This window comes from Prinia subflava, chromosome 7 (assembly GCF_021018805.1).
Source record: "Prinia subflava isolate CZ2003 ecotype Zambia chromosome 7, Cam_Psub_1.2, whole genome shotgun sequence".
In the NCBI taxonomy this organism is placed as follows: Eukaryota; Metazoa; Chordata; class Aves; order Passeriformes; family Cisticolidae; genus Prinia; species Prinia subflava.
The window spans coordinates 36,148,754-36,166,758 of record NC_086253.1 but is presented as its reverse complement, the minus strand read 5'-3'; the positions used below and the strand labels follow the sequence as shown (position 1 = coordinate 36,166,758).

The window sequence follows — 18,005 nt, the reverse complement described above, 5'->3', positions numbered from 1 at the left end:
AATCCTCCCTGCCAAATACTACACGACAAAATTATACGACACAGCCTACATCACGCGTGAAGTACACTTCCAAAATAAAATTAGCAACAGCTGAACCTGGATGGGTATAGCCAGAATGTGTCAAGAAAGCTGTTATGACAGGTCTTCTGACTATAAAGAAAGAAAAATTACTATAAAGAAAACATTTATAAACTGACAAATTACAGATCTGAAGAAAACACAAAGTGCCATTAATGGCAGAACAGGAAAAACACCACTGGGATTCTTCTGATTATAGGGGGAAAAGTCTTTCTCCTGTTTGGTAGGGTTAGGTCTATAACAATCTTTCTATACTTGTACTGGAAAAAATAACAAGTTTGGGTCTTCCCATCTGTACATAAGAATATTCAAATAAAACAAGGCCACAGGATTTCTCACTAAATTGAATTTATTTCTCTGATCTTTAAATGGTAAATGTTTAGAAATTAGAAGTATAAAATGCAACCCAACTTCAAACTACATTTAAGTGGCAAAGTCCACTGCTTTCAATATAATTACAAAACACCAGCAATCAAAATCATAACATAGCAACAAACAGAATTAGGTTCAAAATGTAATTCAGAGTCTGTCCGGCAAGTATGCAAAGGGTGAAAACATGAAACTTCCTGTTCATCTAACACAACAGTTTTTCTTTTATGCAGAGCACCAAAATCACCATTTCTAACCAATAAAACCTTATGGCATTTACAATACAATTGCTTTTGTAAAGCTCTACCTGGAAAAAGTATAATAAAAAACTTCTTGTCAAGTTTTTTCTCTATCTTATTAGCAAAAAGAAAAAAAAAGTCACCAGCAGCAGGGATTCCCTGAACTGGCAGCCTTTGAAGTTGCTGGTCCTTTTATTTCACAGACCACCATCTGTCACTGTAAAGATATGTGCTAATCACACCAAGAGAGCATTGCACCAGCAGCTGTATTTACTTACGTTGATTCCAACTGTCAGGGGAAAAAGGAAATGAAAACACAGCTAAGGCTGTTAAATGCACAAACATAAATATTTGCTTCTGACTCAGCAGCTTAAACAATAATGATAACAGTCACAAAATCGAGATTCAGTCATTTCTGCTCCATGAACATTTCAGTTTTTGCTGTAAATTTAACAGAATTTATGTAAAAGAATGAACAGACCCTCCAGTGAAAAGATTTGTACTTCAGTGCTTAATATATAACATACCTGCTCTATATTAGAGCTGGAGTAAATTTAACATGATGTTTCTTCATGCACACAGACTATAGATAATGGCACAGAAATCCTGCACACGTTCTGTGTTTCAAAACAAGAATGAACAGCACAGTTAATGAGTTACAACAGTCATGTGATAAATTCAAACAACAAATGCTGACAGATTCACTTCAGTTTAAAAAGTATTGCAGATTCCATCTAAAAATCAATCTCGAATTCTCTAAAACTCTGAATTATTCCTGACTGAGGCAGTTACAAATGAAAGAACATGTTTCAGTGGTAACCTACAAATGGTGAAATGACAGGGAAGTTCAGTAAGTGCATATGAAACATTGCTAGGGTACACATAGATTGCTTTATTAAGGAACAATTTGATGCCATGCAAAAACAGAGCATAGTTCACTTTTAGTCAGACTGTTGAGCAAAGATTCTTTTTCTGTCTTTAGAAAAAGAAAAAAAAGGCTATAAAGAAGCTAATGAACTTAAAAAAACCACAGAGCTCTAAAGACAGATGCATTCAATTGAACCACTAAATCACAAATCCTCACATTCTGTGTTGTAAAAATTGGATAGTAAAAACTGAAATCGAAAACAGTAAAATACTTTTTTGCAACCCCAACAGAAATTGTCGTAATTTTTGCGTACTTTTGACAGTTTGTACTTGATACTCTTTCCTAAGCTTAACAGAACACCATTAACAAGCTTTAAAGAAATTTTAAGGCAAAGTATCAAGTATGTTATTTTTCTAATTCTGAATTCTGTCCATAACATCAAATGGTACATTCTTAATATTATGATTTAATGTACTGCCAAATTAGTAATATATCAAAATAATTTACACAAACTAACCCTTTAATTTATAACTAATGCTTCACCACAAAGCAACCCACATTATCAAACCTCATGTATTAGTTTCTATGTCTCATGGAGATGAGTAATTTTCACAGAATAATAGAATCAATAAGGTTGGAAAAGATCTCCAGGATCACCAAGTCCAACCTCCCATCACCATGCCAATAAAACTATAACACAAAGTGCCATGTCCAGTCTTTTATGGAACACTTCCAGAGGCAGTGACTCCACCATCTCCCTGGGCAGCCGATTCCTATGCTTGACTACCCTCCTGATATCCAGCCTGAACTTCCCTTGGCACAACTTGAGGCCATTTCCCCTTGTCCTGTCACCGGTTGTGTGGGTAAAGAGCCTGCCTCCAACCTGGCTACACCCTCCCTTCAGGCAGTTGTAGGGAGCAATAGGGTCTCCCGTGAGCCTCCTTGTCTCCAGGCTAAACAACCCCAACTCCCTCAGCCACTCCTTACAAGACTTGTGTCCCGGACTCTTCACCAGCTCCGTTCCTTCTCTGGACTCACTCCAGACTCTCAATGTCCCCTGTGTTGGGAGGGGACCAGAACTGGATACAGCACTCAAAGTGTAGTTTCAGCAGTGTCAAGTACGCAGGGACAACCCCTGCCCTGCTCCTGCTGGCCACACTGTTGCTGGTACAGGCCAGGATGCCATTGCCTTCTTGGCCACCTGGGCACAGCTGGCTCACATTCAGCCGCTGTAAAGCAACACAGATAAGCTGACTATGTAGGAAGTTAGCACTGTAATGGTGAGTTCAAGGTACCCTGTTATAGGGCACTCATAAGCTCTCCTGGCATAGGCTAGCTAGTACAGAGTGACATAAGCACTCTAGAAAGCAAGCTATGGATGTTCCCAGATCTCTTTCAGAAATGAATCCTGGAGGATTCAGCTGCAGCAATTTGAGACATTACCATTCAGCTCCCAGTACTGAACCTTCTACGTTCATAATCTACAATGCAATCTTCCAAGTAGCAACTACCAGGGTTTTATTAATCTATTTGCACTTGACTGCTCAAGTTATCTGAAGATAGAGCAGCCATGGCAGAGGAACTGTAGGTAGCACAGGCAGAAAACTCATCTTAAGCCATGAGAGATGTGTTCAGTAGGAGTTTCTCTCAAAGAAGCTTTCTGTGGCCTGCAGTGAGTATTGCTACAACATGCTCTGAGGATCCAGTGACGGAAGTGAGTAAATCACTCTGTTGGATGAAGTTCAATAGCAGGCCATTAAAGACAGCCATTCTAGTTTGAATGGTTTATTCCCAGGTTTTAGAGATACCAGCTTGAAACAGAAAGCAACAATCAATCTAAGGCATAGTACACAAGCATCTAAACAACTTTACAAATACATTAAGGTGTGTTTTATTACCCAATGATTTAAGTAGACAGGGAATAATTATAAAATGACAAGACACACTCTTTTTACTCGCTGCCCTCTTTTGCCATTTCCTGGCTCAAATTTAGCAAAGATTCCATCAAATTATCAGCAGGTCACCAGCTTAAGAAAATGATCAAATATATCTTCAAATACCTGTGGAATAATCCTCATGATGCTGAAGTTCTATTACAAATGAATCCTGGTGTCTCTAGACACAGAAAGTGACCAAAACCAAAGCTGCAGGTAACTGTCACGCTCTAGTCATTCAACTGCTCCTTTGCAGAGGTTAATGTGCTGTAGGACAGCTGAGTGCACAGCGTATTACTGACAAGGAAATCACCTTGATTATGGTTCATAACTTAACTTGCACTACAAAAAACTGGTGACAGGATGACTTCCAATTGGCTTCACATCCAGTCAGTCAACCAAAATTCCCTGAAGGTTTGTACTACCAGGGATGCTTGCATGTACTCTCTATTCATATGCATTCTCAGCTGTTGTGGAACAAGTTAGAATGGTCCATAAGGCCTTTTTATCTCTTCATTAAAGCTTTGAAACAGTCTCCACTGCTCCTCAAGTCCCTTTCCTTGTGTGTCAGCATTTTCATAAAATTCTCTTTTCAAGAGAAAAGAAAATCTGGACTAAATCTTAGAAAGACAATTAAATATTCTCAACATAAATTTTATGTGTTGTGTCATAGTTCCACTTCCAGCTCATTATTCCAGATGTCTGACAAATACATTTTTAAATGGCAAGGCAAAGGGCCTGTTCACTTGGTTACTATTTATCATTTCTGGCAATTCAGTTCTTAGGAAAACAAGTAGATCATAATAGCCATTGAATGCTAGAAACAATCATTTTAAGAAGTAATAACTGGTGGAACTTGGCACTGTCCTCTTCTAAGTTGAGATGCTAATAGGACAAAAGTAATTAAATGCAGTCTACTACTTGCTCAGTTGGTCGACTTAGCAAAGGGCTTGAAACCATGAAGTGAAACTGAGTGAATCCTGGAATTTTATTACATGCAGCACCTAGGAAAAAAAGAAAAAAAAATCTAATTTGCTACATCTGGGATTAGTGTCTCTGTCATTGTATTTTATCATCTAAAGATCCAGTTATTAATTCTACTACAGTGGTATAATTATTCTTTCACAATCTGCTTAACCCAAGACATCTTAAAGTATTCAACTTTTAAGTTAAAATACAGTACTGCTGTAGCACAATTCATGCCCTTATACTACAATTCAAAACAGTAACACAAGTCAGGAAAATCTCTCTCTCTTTCAATCCTGATTAATTTAATGAGTTCCTTCCACACTAATCTCTTAAACACAGAACTATAGGAAGTAAGAGATCAAAGAATAAGCAAAGCAGTCTAACTAAATAATCCACACTGATTAGCAAATTGTACTTCCTACTGATCTAAGAGTTCACTAATGAGATGCCTGGCACAATGACTACTCTTAGATCACTTTGAAGCTATGCTTAACATGCATATTCTCCCTGCCTTATGCCATATCTAGGGAAGGCAAAGCAGTCTTTTTTAAAAAACCTTTGAATTTATCGTATACAGCCCAGGAAAACAAATGAAGGTTGTAAATATTTTTGAGTTTTGCTACAACTTCCATAAATTTTGTGAAAGTCTAAGACATCAAAACACACAAATTATCTCCAGTCTGCACTAGGACACAACTGCCCTGCCCACCAGCATTCCATACTGTGAATGGCCAGTACTGCTGCAGTCTTCAAAGAATAATTAAAGACTTCTTTTAAATCTACAGTCAGTTTTGTATATCTGTGACCTAGTTAGGGTCAAGCACCTTTGTCTACAAAACAAAATACATACCATAACTTCCAGTTGTATTGGCACAAATGATAGCACCAAAGAACTTTGGAGCATACTTCTGGATTCTGGAAATAACTTTCTGACAGGCTACTGTTGGATCTGTTCCCATCCTCATATATTCCACAGCTTGATAACTAAAAAAAAGCCAACCCCATACTCAGAAAATTAGCCATACTTGGGTTATATAATTTAAAATACCACAGAAGCGACCCTGGTTTCTTTGAATAACGGAAACACATGATAAATAATTTTTAGGCCAATTTCATATTGGCAATTATTACTCAAATTCTACATAAAAAACAGTTAAAAACCAGTAAAAGGGACTACAAAATGACATCTATACCATGTATCATTCTACGGCAGGCCAAGCCAAGAGAGAACTCTGATCATTTGCAGTAGAAGAGGCTAAGCAAAAGATCAGTTAAAGAACTGTAAGGCGCAGTGGCTTAGAAGACTTAGCGGCTTTTGTTTCTCATTACATGATTGACATTAGACATTGGAAGTAATTGCTAGTTTTCAGAAAGACTAATGTCAAGATAATTTTTTGAGGAAAACTAAATATTACATGACTGATAAATTATTGAGATCAGTAAGCATTAAAAAAATCTTTCAGAAAAAAATTAAGTGTCTGAAAACATCACAATTGACACATTTTCTTTATTTTAAGAATATGAAGGTACCATGATCAGGACTTTGAACCACTTTCAAACTTTTTGCAAAGTGATTAAAACCCCCTTATCCTATGAGTAATCAAAATTAATATCCTTTATATCTAAAGGAATTGCTTGAGATGAACCAGTTGCACTTCCAAAATGTCCTGAGGTAAAAAATTACTTATGTTGCCGTCTTCTTTCAGAACCTCAAGATTAAATGATAACTCATGGCATAATTTACAAGCAACATTTTTTCACTGTGATGAAAGATGCATATACCAACACCAACCTGTTACACTAAGACATCTATAGATTGCATTAATTACAGATGTTATCAAAGTACCACAGAAAAGAACAACTCTTGCATTTTGAGACTTCCTATTATCTTTGATTTCTTCTAACAATCAAATAGGTTCAAGTTATCTAAAGATAACTATCTGAATACAAAGCTGTATTTCACTGATCAAAAACTCAACAAGAAGCTACCATCTCAAGGAAGGCATAGAGAAAATATTAGCAATTTTGCCCTTTATTTGACACTTCCTTCACTTTAAGGAAGTTAATTCTTGTCTTTGTTTTCACGTGGGAATATCTAAATATCACAGAATTAGTAAAAATCTTTATCTGTAAGGAACCAGTAATTAACCACCTAGTCTGGCAGTTAACCCACTGGTGCCAACATGAAACACTTCAAGCTGTTTAAGTGCAATCTAAGCTTCTACTGACTAACCTTATCGTGGAGATCAACTCATGACTTATCTTGGTATCTCGTATGACAAGATAGATAATTCATGAAGTTGTCAACTGCCTTGTATTTGAAAGACTGACTCAGAACAGCTTGATATTCACTGACAAGATCTGTAAATATGTAACAGCTAGCAGGCTTTCTTGGCTGCTAGAGTTTCAGAAATATTGCCTGAGCAAAATGAAGGCCACTTCTATATTATCCTTCAAGCATCAGTGCCCATTATGTTCAGCATTGACTTCCATAATTGATTCCTGCTGAGACTGAGGAGAGTCTTATCTTACACAGTTTATGCAACCACAGTGACAACACTAAAACACCTCTTTCTGTTTCAGATTGCATGCAATTACAGAGGATTGCTGCAGTGATACTTTCTGAGGGAGCTGAGACCCACACCTCATCCTTTCTACAATTTATGACACTTTTCCACACAACGAAATGCTTTGGAGAAGAAAGCTAGCTTTTTAGCAGAACTACAGATTGGAAATATTACCCACTGCCTGTTTGCTCACAGCTTGGCAGTATTAAGGGATCTGTCATCAGGACATTTAAGTTCCTTCTTTTGAACCAGATCATAAGGGTAACTTGGTTCTGCTACTGTTCTTTTCCCTTCCACTCCTTCCTTTTCTCCCACTTCAGCAATGACTAAGTAAGACCATATTTTTAATCAGTTTTTTTCATTTGCTGAGTCCACATTTTTCAGCAGAACTCTAGCAAAGTCTGCCCTAAGGACAAACCTGGGTAAGAAGCGCATCATGATGTCTCCATCCCCAGTGGCTGCAGCTCCTCCAGCTGTACTATCCGCGTAGGATCCCGCTCCAGCTATCGGAGAATCTCCAACACGGCTGTAGTGAACAACAGAAAATAAAAACCAAACTTTGTCAGCCTTACTGCCTCCAGCTGACTTAGCACTAAACCCACAGGAGAACAGAACAAGAGGTCAATCCACTGCAGTCAAAAATCTTGTCTTAAAACTACCTGTAAAGTGAACTGTGATAACCTGACTGACCTGAGGCTTAATCCACCTTCAGTGCATAACAGTCTGGCATTATACTGACTATAGTTAAGCCAGTGAGGTTTAGCCTGTGGGCAACAGTAGGCAGCTGGGGACATTAATATGTTCAATAACTTGTTGCTAAATCCAGAAGTTGTCTGACTTGGTTGACAGACAATAATCCTAACTATGTAGACCAAGTATCTCAAAGACAAAACACAAGCCTGAGGCTCTGATTTTATGTACATTTCTTAGGAGACTGTGCGCCTCTCTAAACTGCTTATTTGTCTCTGGTGCTTTGCCTTACAAGTTGTCTCACAACTGTGCCAGTTGTTGGTGTCTTCATATGGTGAATTAAGCAAGCTGAAAAACAAGCATTCCCTCAAATAAACACACGTAGTCTTGCAACTGAATCAGTTTCTCAATATCAGGATTTATGGCAAGTGCACAAAAAAAAAGCAAAGCCATTTTGTGATCTAAAGGTTAATACTTTAAACCCCAATGACAAGTTTAGCATAGGAAACAAGACAGGGAAAAAAGCTTTATTTTTTAAATCAGAGATACTAACCCTGGAAGTTTGTGGATTGCACCATTAGTAGATGTCCCAGAAGCAACGGTTCCACTCACACCAATTACAACCATACCTAAGATTTTCAACAGGGACAAAACATATTCAGAAACACTACTAACATATTTGTTTAGTTGGTGCTACGCTATCAAACAGAACCACAACGCCCAGACTAATCTAATTACTGATGTTCTGAAATACAAGAGTTGTACTCTTTAGGAAAACAAGTTATTTTTAAAAAAAATTTGAAAATCTTTATGGTCTATTATAAGACCTCAAAAAAAGAGTGTGAAACGGAGACTGCCACACTGTTCAGAGCTATGTGTTACTGCTGCCCATGCAGCCACGGCCTCCTGATACACACCTTTGTTAACCAGTAGAGAGTACCTGGTGTCCCCAAATCAAGCACCAATACCATCAGAACAACAAAGTTTAGAAAGTATAAATGGTACTTGAAGGAAATTTAAAAAAAAAAGTCAGAAGCCTGAGCTTACACTTGGCAGAAGATGACATCCTCCCTACCAAAGTAACCAGAATTACATGACAGAAAACCAAATGTAGGGATGAGCCTACCCCTTGCTAATTTTGTGCTGGTAAGAAAGCCACTGCCTCATACTAATGAGGTTTAGATTGTCACTTGGAACTGGACTTGGGATCAGTTGCTTCTCCACAAAACAAGACGTTACCTCCACAGAGCAGGAGAGGGCATGAATTGCTGCTAGCATAAAATTCCAGTACAACCTGAGCGCCAAGAAGCAGAATTTGATGAGCTGAATTCTGTTTCTCTGACTTCACTAAGCAGTATTTTCTTCATAGAAAAGTTTCCTGACCAGTAGGAGCTGAAAACGTAGAGGCACAGACCAAATGGCCTCTGCAAAAAGACTGGAAGGGCATCAGTTCCTACCAATGTCCTAAATGCATGCTGATTGAAGACTCTTCTCAAAATGTGCTACTCACAGAGATATTTCATGGGGTAAAACAAAGGGGTGGGAAAACGTAAAATATTAATAGAAAATACGATCATTTACTACAAAACAGCTTAGGACTATTTAATGATAGATCAATTCTTGAATTGTATTTAGCAGATTCCTCTCTCCTGACACTCCACTGTTTCTAAGTTTTCCAGCACTTACTGAATTACCCAAGTAAGCTAGATACCAACTTAAGAAATTTGCAGGTTGCCTGACTTTTGCAGACTATTAATTGATTATTAGCAGGATGAACTAGAAACAGAGAAGAAAGATTCACACTTGAAACAACTTGTTAATTCATGATATTGTAAAGACCATCAGACAAAAAGTTCTGGATTGCTAAACTGAGAAAAATCCAAACTATACCAAAAAGTGCAAGCTTCAAGACTACAAAGTATAAAGATTTGAAAGACATGAATCTGTACATGCTCTAGTCCTTTGTCTGATCTGCTCATTAATCAACTTATAGGCTTAGCAATTAACAGTCCTCAATCAGTAAACTCTTAGAAGTTTTTGAGACTACTACTGCTAACCTGTTTTAATGTTAGTTTCTGTAGAAATCTACTGACTTAGAAAAAAGCCAAAATAGAAGAAAAAATGAAAGCAAACTTTATTTTATAAGCTTAAGGAGTGTGACAAACACTGCTTTTAGCTGGCAACAGGACTAATGGTATACTCATTTCTTCTACCACTGCAAGGCCTTTTAAGTTGGTCTGACACCACACCATAATCAAGATAATTATTCTTAACTTAGTCAGTTTTCTAAGCATCCACAGTTGCCCAAACAATTATGCCAAGGTATCTGTGGAAAAGCAGCAGGGCAATGAACAAGAGTTAATGGCAAAAAACAAAGCAAGTGTCTGTGCAGCCAGTGAACTGGAAAAAAAACAAAAACAAATTCTGCATTTAGGCACTCCATCCTAACATGCAAGTAACAGAATCTTGAAACCACTATAAACAGGAAATAATTCCTATATGAAATACTTTGCTTTAAATAAGTATGATTTAACCATTAGAGGAACGACAGAAAAAAAGACCAGCATCAGAGCTCCCAGAAGTTGTTACCTATAGTATCATGGTTACGAACACTTCTTTGTGAGCTGGTCTGTTCTTGATAAGTTACTTCTTCACGCCGTTTATATGGTCCACAGGATGTTGAAGAGTCTGGCACTACATTCTGTAATTAGTTTGTGATTTGCATGAATAATATAACACATTCAATACAGATAAATTAAAAAAACACTCCAATCAATACCTATAATCTACCATCAGGGCATTAGATGCCCAGTATTTAAACCACAGAGACGTACTAGGATCCCACAAATTGTTTTGCATAATGAATAATGACTGATTTCTGGTATTATACAGTAAAAAGACTGTCTTTGAAAAGTTACGTTGTTCAAATTAAAGACTCTCTTTTGCTCAACTGACTGGTCAAAAAACCCCCAAACCACTGTATAAACATGTAGAAATCTGTAACACCCAAAGCAAAAAAAAAAAAAAATCCTCATTCAAACAACAAGCCAAGCTCACCACAACAGGCAAGTTTAATGGACATCTGTACTAACCTGATGTATTCATAGGTCTGCATAAAGCCTCTCAACTAACTATTTAAAGACCTGAATTACTACTTTAAGGTTTTCTTCCAGAAATTTATACATGCATCAAAAAATACATGGACTGCTTTGTTTATTTTGGTAAGTCCTGTCCCAGTTAAGAACTCAAAAAAAACCTCCCACACCCAAACACTACTGCAGCAAGGACAAAGGCAGCAGGATCTAAGAAATAATAACTAGACACATACACTCCCAAGTCTAGCAAGTACTTAGTAATATCAAGTTTTTTCTGACTAATAAGCAAAACTTTTTTTTCTTCACATGCAAAGCATAAATTCAATATAAGCTGAAAGGAAGAGGCAATGCTGCACCACTGATTTTCTAAGTCCCCGCTTCACTGCCGTCACTGCACTGTACCTTCCAGTAGTTTGGCTGACAGCTTTGATTCAGCCACTCTGAATACAGCGAAAGGGATTTCTGGGTAGTTAGATCTTCATATGGAAACCCCATTCTTACAGCAAACAGGGAAGCTTGAAAAGCAAGAGCAAAATAAAAAAGAAACACTGATTTATTCACTCTTTTATGGGTTTTATGATAATGCATTCATGTTACATTCTTTTTAGAAATCAAGAAATTCTACATCCTTTCTGGAGATGAGAAATACATCTTCAGGGAGCAGTATCAGCCATTAGAAGGATGTACAACTGCAGTAGCCAGCTCTTGCTTCACAGGCAGTGACATAAAAGTTTTCCCATGAAGGAAACAAATTCAACTCTGTTAATCAACTGGACACAACTAAGAGTGTAGAGCAAGAATGGCCTAGACTGTGCAGGTCACAGAAATAAGTCATACAAGTATAAGTATATTTTCCTTAAAAAACCAAGGTTTTTTACCAAATATAAATAACAGAGTAGCACAACATTTGCCATTAAAACTGATACTTGAAGAAAGCAATCCACCAGCTTACATCACACTCTTTGCAGCTTTAAAAGTGACTGCTTCCTTGTTTTGAAAATATTTAATACAGTACAGGCAAGAGAGCAAAAGAAATACCAACACAAGCAATGAAAGAAAGCTACACTTCTAAGAATGACTTATCATTTGGCACAGGGAAAAGAAAAAAGATCAACACTTCCTTCAAATTTTAGTAGATACCTTTGACATTACCCAGTAACAGACACTGTTGCTGGGTTGAGATGCTTGAATTTATATTATCAATCCTTGGTAATAATATCACTGAAACACATAGCTGAACAAACTTATCCAGCCCAAGAATTAAGAGAGGCCTTCAATTATTTCTGGACTGCTTTTCTATGTTTTTCTTAAAAACTGACAAAAGGAAAGCATTAGCGCTCAGAGGAAAAGAAACCTGACAGCTTCAATTAAATAAATATTTTCTCACTTATAGAACAAACAGGCAGAATTCAGGGTTTTTTTGCTTGGTTTTTGTTGTAAGATAAAATTGTGCTTGTGTATGTTTGTGAGGAATTCTTTTATATTTTTTGAAACATTGTTTCTATTCCAGGCAGCAGAGTTTCTAATTTTGCATCTTGAATAAAAAATGCCTGCAGAGATTATATGCATTTATATGAAAAGGTTTTTACTGTTCTAGCTATCTTTTCTGTAAGGCAAGTATTTCTATTTTGAAAATAAACTTTGCTCTCTCAAATGCCAGTTTGAAGGTTCAAATGGGTTTTCTTTTTACTCATCTTCATCTGGTGAAGACATCCAGAGTTTCTCTTATTCAAGTTCCAATTCCCACAAAAAATACATTTCTTCAAACAAACACTCTTTCGCAATTTATCCACTGCTTTCATTAATTCATTAACATTAAACACCATTTCAAATCCTTTACTTAGATAAATCTTCAGCTTTCACATCTTTCTTTGCCATTACTGCTACACATTTTATTCTGAGCAAGCCATCACTGGGAGATGAGAAAGGGCTCAGCATAACAAACATGCCTCCATTAGGCAAAGAGTGATCTTCTTAGGTTGGAAGATGTACTTTAAATCAGCACTTTAGCCCTTCTATTTCTTCATTTTCCTTATCCTTTCTGCTCATTCTCCTGATTAAAATTTAAAAATTCTATGGTAACTAGCAATGAGGGGCAAATGAGTATTAGGAGTATTTCTCCCTCCATTTAATACCTGACCAATTTCTTTTTCTGCACTGCATGTGAAGTATCTCTTGGAAAAACCACTCATAATCATGGTCAATTGCCTTAAATTAAATAGAATCTACAGGTTTCTCTGTTCAAACCATCAGTCAAATTGTATCCTCACCTCCAAAAATTGTTCCATCTTACTCCATCAAAAATTTGCTCATGCACTTACTTCTGTACATGCTAATTCCTTCAAGAATATTTTATCTGTTCATTTCAAAGTGCACCTGAATCACTATTAATGCTCAGATGTCATTTTCCACACTTATCTCTCTCTTTCTAAGCAGGTACAGGCTCAGAGCAGGCTTCTTAAAAGCCACAAAATTTGTTCACCACTCACATACCTCCAGGGAATGAACATCTCTTTTTGAAACTGGTACTATTCTATCAGCAGCAGCCTGTATTTAAAAAGCTCAGCTAAGCCTCCAATTTGCTATTGCTCTTTTGTTGTGCCTGGGAGTACAGCCTTAATGAGCGTTTTTACATTTAGGTTCTCATTAATACTTTTAAACTATGAAATACACTAACCATATTCAATATATACCAAAATATTAGAATTTAACTCTAGTGTCTATTAATTCTGCCATTCATTACAAGAAGTTACTTCATAGTTTTAAATGCAACATTTACATCTAACAGTTTCTACAGTGTTTTTTAATAAACCATCTTTGGTAACTTGGATATCAGTGATATTAGCAAAGCCTTGGGATTAACAGTCAATATTTGCAGTTCAGATGATGAAAAAAAATCCATAAAACTATTTTTTCCTTCTAAAAATAAACCTATTTCATAGACACAGAATGAAAGAATAAACACTTTCGAACTATTTGAGTAGACTGATTTGATTGCCAAGGATTCTTCCACCTATATCACCAAGATGAAAACATGGCAATTTAATTAGGAAGTGTTTTGAGTTGAGGGTTTGACTTGGAAACAGTCAAAGGAGTAATTACCTGACTCTCCCACTAGCAGTGTATGCTTAGTGTATTGAATGACCTTTCGTGCTACACCAATTGCATTTTTCACATGCCTGAGATCCGCAACGGCCCCAACTTCCATGGTGTTGCTGGAAATAAGGAATATTTAAAGCTTATTAAAACGACAAGGATAATTGCACATTTTTTACTAGACAAAATCTGTTCTCATCTAAATCAAAAAACTTTCTTCTTTAACATAATGCTTTAATTGTTCTATGCCACAGACAGATGGCAGCACATCAGCAGGAAAAGAATTACTACATATATTGTTTCCTTTCACAGGCACGGAGATGTTGCTCAAGAAACAATACTTCAATCACAGTAATATTTTCAGTAGAGTAACTGTTTTATTACATAAATTCCTAAAATAAACTACACACTTGCAATTACTTTCTAATCAGGACAGCTTTAAACAGCAAATAAATTATTGAAGACAATTGCTCCAAAAGTGAAATATTTATGGACTGAATGAAAAGGGAAAGCTACCAATGCTACAAACCATCTGTTTCAACTGCTATACCTAGAACTGGATTAATACTCTACAAGTGAAGAGTCATTTCCTACTCTTCAACAATCAGGTATGGTATTTTTCCTTGTTCCACAAGCTTGTCCCATAGTCAGCCCCAATGCAACAAGATCTTACAATGATTCTTAAGTGTGCTAAAAATGGCAGGTGTGCGAAACACGTTAATGGAAGTTGGCTTTCGCTGGGTATTATATGAATATTATATTATTAATTGTATTGTTGATTAAATATTATGATGTCAATATTGAGATAGTGACACGTGTTGTGGAGTGGTTGATGTTGTTGCAGTGGCCAAGGTGTGAGGCTGGTTTTCGCGAGGATGGCTTTGAGTGTTGTGGCGTGGCTTTGTGAGTTTACACTGGATGGACTGATGCTAACCAAACCTTTGAGACACGATCTTAAAAGGAGCAGAACTTCATCTAGTGATGCCCCTGAGGACCACAGTGAGGAAACTGCGCTGGTGCTGAGGAGAGTGACATGGACTGAGACTAAGTAATATCAAAACAAATATGCATCAAGGTGATTCAACACCAGGGGTATAAAAGGCACTGCCACCATCTCGTGGATGAGACTCTGGGAACACACTCCCAAGCCCTGTCCCTTTTGCTTTGTGAACTTTTTTATTGTTCTCAATAAAACTTTAATAACTCATTCCCACTCAGGGTCTGAGTCGTTTATAACAGCAGAGATCATTCTTTTCTCCATACAGTTTCCTTACCCATCCATAATCATTGCATCCAGGGTTGTTTCTCCACTTTCATCTGGGCTTCCTCCGTATCCCACGCTCCCATCGCACTGATCGATTTCACACTGACCACAGCCTCTCTCAACTGCATCCAGCTCTGAACCTCCCGACTCCAATACCTTCCAGGCTGTAATCAACACAAGTAATTAAATGTCACTAGGAAAAAGTTTCCACTGCTGTCTAAAGATGGACATGATGCAGGTGCACTAGGTAAGTGGATGAAAATCAGTAAACTATAAATTACAAAGTCAAAATATAGCCAAAAGAATGTAAACCATCACTTTTCTAAATATTCTTTTTCTTGCATACCTGGTTAGTATTTCTAACTGAGAAACAGAGCTTTTCTTCTGACTGAGGTATTATTTATTAAAAATTATCACAAATTCTCTATATCAAATCCTATTCTCTGCCCAGAATCAATCATTACTTTATCACCACTTGTTTAAAGCTTTCTTCTGGGAGAAGAAAGAGGAAAAAGACATCTTTCAACCCAAAAAAAAAAAAAAGCCAAAAAAAGAGCTGCCCTCAAAAGCTTCATATGAGAATATTAAGTGTCCAACTGCAGAATAAAAAGGTATAAACCTACATCAGTAACTATGTAAGCAAAAAAGCAAAGTGAAAATTATACATAGGAAACTATGTCTCCACATTCTTCCGTTCAACCCTTGGTCTTCTATTCCTCAGGATCTAGATCATGGTGCAGCTTTGTAAGACATTACAGACGTGTCAAACAACATGACTTGAATACACTGAGCCTGAAGGCATTGCACGCAGGAGATTTCACAAGGATGGACCTCAGGCAAGAGGTGCTCGAGCTTGCTGCCACTGACAATCAATGACAGTCCTGCTTACTCCTATTTGTGCTGGCTATGGCGCTCTGTCCCCTGACAGACCCAGCACAGGGGAGGCAGCACTTGCACACAGGCCAGCTCTTTTTGCCAAAGTAAACCACCTCACAAGAAGCCTCATCGTCCAGGATGCTGCATGCCAACTACATGAAGTTACCTGCAGCAGGGAAAAAGTGAGACTTAAATAAACACCATGCATCCAACTCCACATATGCCTGCTTTTATAACAAACTTTAGTGTGAGGAGTATTCTCTGATTCCTATTACCTTTATTGTCATGAGTAGTCTTAGCACAGACTTTCAGAAGCTGCAAAGCAAGGGCCTTGCAATTTTCATGCGTGTATTTCACTTCTGACCATTACAAGGCTTTATTGGTAACTCGTTTCACAAGCAAGGGTTCTGTAGTAAGGGTATATTTACAATACGGCTGTAATAAAATAATCTGCAAGTCTTTTAAAATTACTATTCCCAGGTAATATGTGTTGCCATAGGAAAGCCTTCTTTGACAGTCAATAACACGTAACAAAAAAAACAGAGCTTCAAAGTAATAACTACCTAATTCTTTGAGGGTCAAGAAGGAATATCAAAAAAACCTCACCTTAAAAAAAAACTGCACGAGAGTGCAAACCACATTATTAGCAAAAGCATGTCTTTGATCTAGCTTTTCCGCAGTTCATCACTACCCTCTCTAGTTTTTGTAGGTTTTGGTAGGGTTTTTTTAGCGTTATTTCCCAACGTGAAAAGTGAAACCATCTGCTTGAAGGCTCCCAGCGGCAGAGAGAAGCAAGGGCAAGCTCCGGGGCTCGGCCCTTCTCGTAGGAAGGGTAACCCTTTCCAAGCCGGCCGAGGCCCCTCCGGCCGCCTCTCCGCGGGCAGCGGGGCTGCTCTGAGCCGGGGCGGGGCAGCGCGGGGAGCACGGCCGGGCCCTCCGCAGCCAGCGCCGCTTGGCAGCCGGGGCACAGCCCGCTCCTTCTGGCCGCACAGCAGCCCAGCCTCGCCTCAGAGAGACATTTTTCCTTACGCAGCACCAACACCCAGGTCCGCCCGGCGGCCCCTCAGCAAGAGGGCGCTCCCGAGGGGCACTGAGGGCGCGGCACAGCACCGCCCCACCCGCCCCACTCGGACACCTGTCTCTGCGGCAGTCCTAAACGCCCAGGTGTTGATGACTACAGGCAGAGCGGCATCCGAGGTGGAGCCCGCCGACCTCAGCACAGCGAGCAAGAGGAGCACGACCGCCACCCCCAGCCGGCACCCGCCGCGTCCCGCCGCCATCGCCGCCCGGCCCGGCCCGGCCCGGCCCCGCTCCGCCGCCTCCAACCAGGCGGCTCCGGCGGCGCAGGCGCGCACGGCCCGGCCGAGGCGGCGCTGCCCGCGGGCCCGCGTCGGGCTCTGCAGTCTCCGGAAACGGGGTCGTGGCACGAGAAAGCTAAACCCTCGGCAAAGGTCCACGCCGAAAGGTCCAGTTGAAATACAATTTGTATTTCACAGAATCATAGAATAATGTGGGTGGGAAGGGACCTTAAAGATCACCTGGTTCCAACCCCCCTGCCGTAGGCAAGGACCACATTCCAGTAGACGACATTGTTCAGAGCCCCATCCAACCTGGTCTCGAACTTCCAGGAATGAGGCATGCACAGCTTCCCTGAGCAGCCTGTTCCAGTCACTCACCACCCTCACAGTAATGAATTCTTTCCTAATATGTAATCTAAACCTACTCTCTTTCAATTTGAATCCATTCCTCTTGTTGCCAATAGTCTTGCCTCATCTTTCCATTTAAGTTCCCTTCAGGTACTCCGGTCACCCTGAAGCCTTCTCTTTTCCAGGCAGAACAACTCCAATTATCTCAGCTTTTCCTCACAGGAGAGGTGCTCCATCCTTCTGATCAGCCTGGTGTGGCCTTGCTCCACCAGGTCGATCTGCTTCCTGTGTTGGGCTCCCAGAGGTCTGGATGC

At 38.9% G+C, this 18,005-nt stretch overlaps 1 protein-coding gene across 2 annotated transcripts; it reads right to left on the bottom strand.

Moving 5' to 3' along the window:
- Positions 1-409: 409 nt before the first annotated feature.
- On the bottom strand, positions 410-17,373 carry AGA (aspartylglucosaminidase). Of its 2 annotated transcripts, XM_063402171.1 has the most exons (9): positions 17,181-17,372; positions 15,180-15,333; positions 13,912-14,024; positions 11,212-11,324; positions 10,304-10,415; positions 8,268-8,343; positions 7,443-7,550; positions 5,308-5,441; positions 410-4,492 (listed from the first exon to the last, which is right to left on the bottom strand). In XM_063402171.1, the coding sequence occupies exons 1-9, from the start codon at positions 17,323-17,325 to the stop codon at positions 4,392-4,394; spliced, it is 1,056 nt and encodes a 351-aa protein (XP_063258241.1). In that variant the 5' UTR covers positions 17,326-17,372; the 3' UTR covers positions 410-4,391. The 2 variants fall into 2 exon arrangements, with proteins under 2 accessions (XP_063258241.1, XP_063258242.1); XM_063402172.1 differs by lacking the exons at positions 410-4,492; positions 5,308-5,441 and adding an exon at positions 4,518-5,287 and having other exon boundaries at positions 17,181-17,373.
- Between the last annotated feature and the right edge of the window lie 632 nt (positions 17,374-18,005).

Excerpts from the sequence above, each read along its gene's own strand:
- AGA (XM_063402171.1), bottom strand. The coding sequence starts at position 17,325 with ATGGCGGCGGGACGCGGCGGGTGCCGGCTGGGGGTGGCGGTCGTGCTC. Across the intron at positions 14,025-15,179 it reads GATGCAATGATTATGGATGG|CAACACCATGGAAGTTGGGG; the intron begins GTAAGGAAACTG and ends CCTTATTTCCAG. Across the intron at positions 8,344-10,303 it reads TCGTAACCATGATACTATAG|GTATGGTTGTAATTGGTGTG; the intron begins GTAACAACTTCT and ends TGAAAATCTTAG.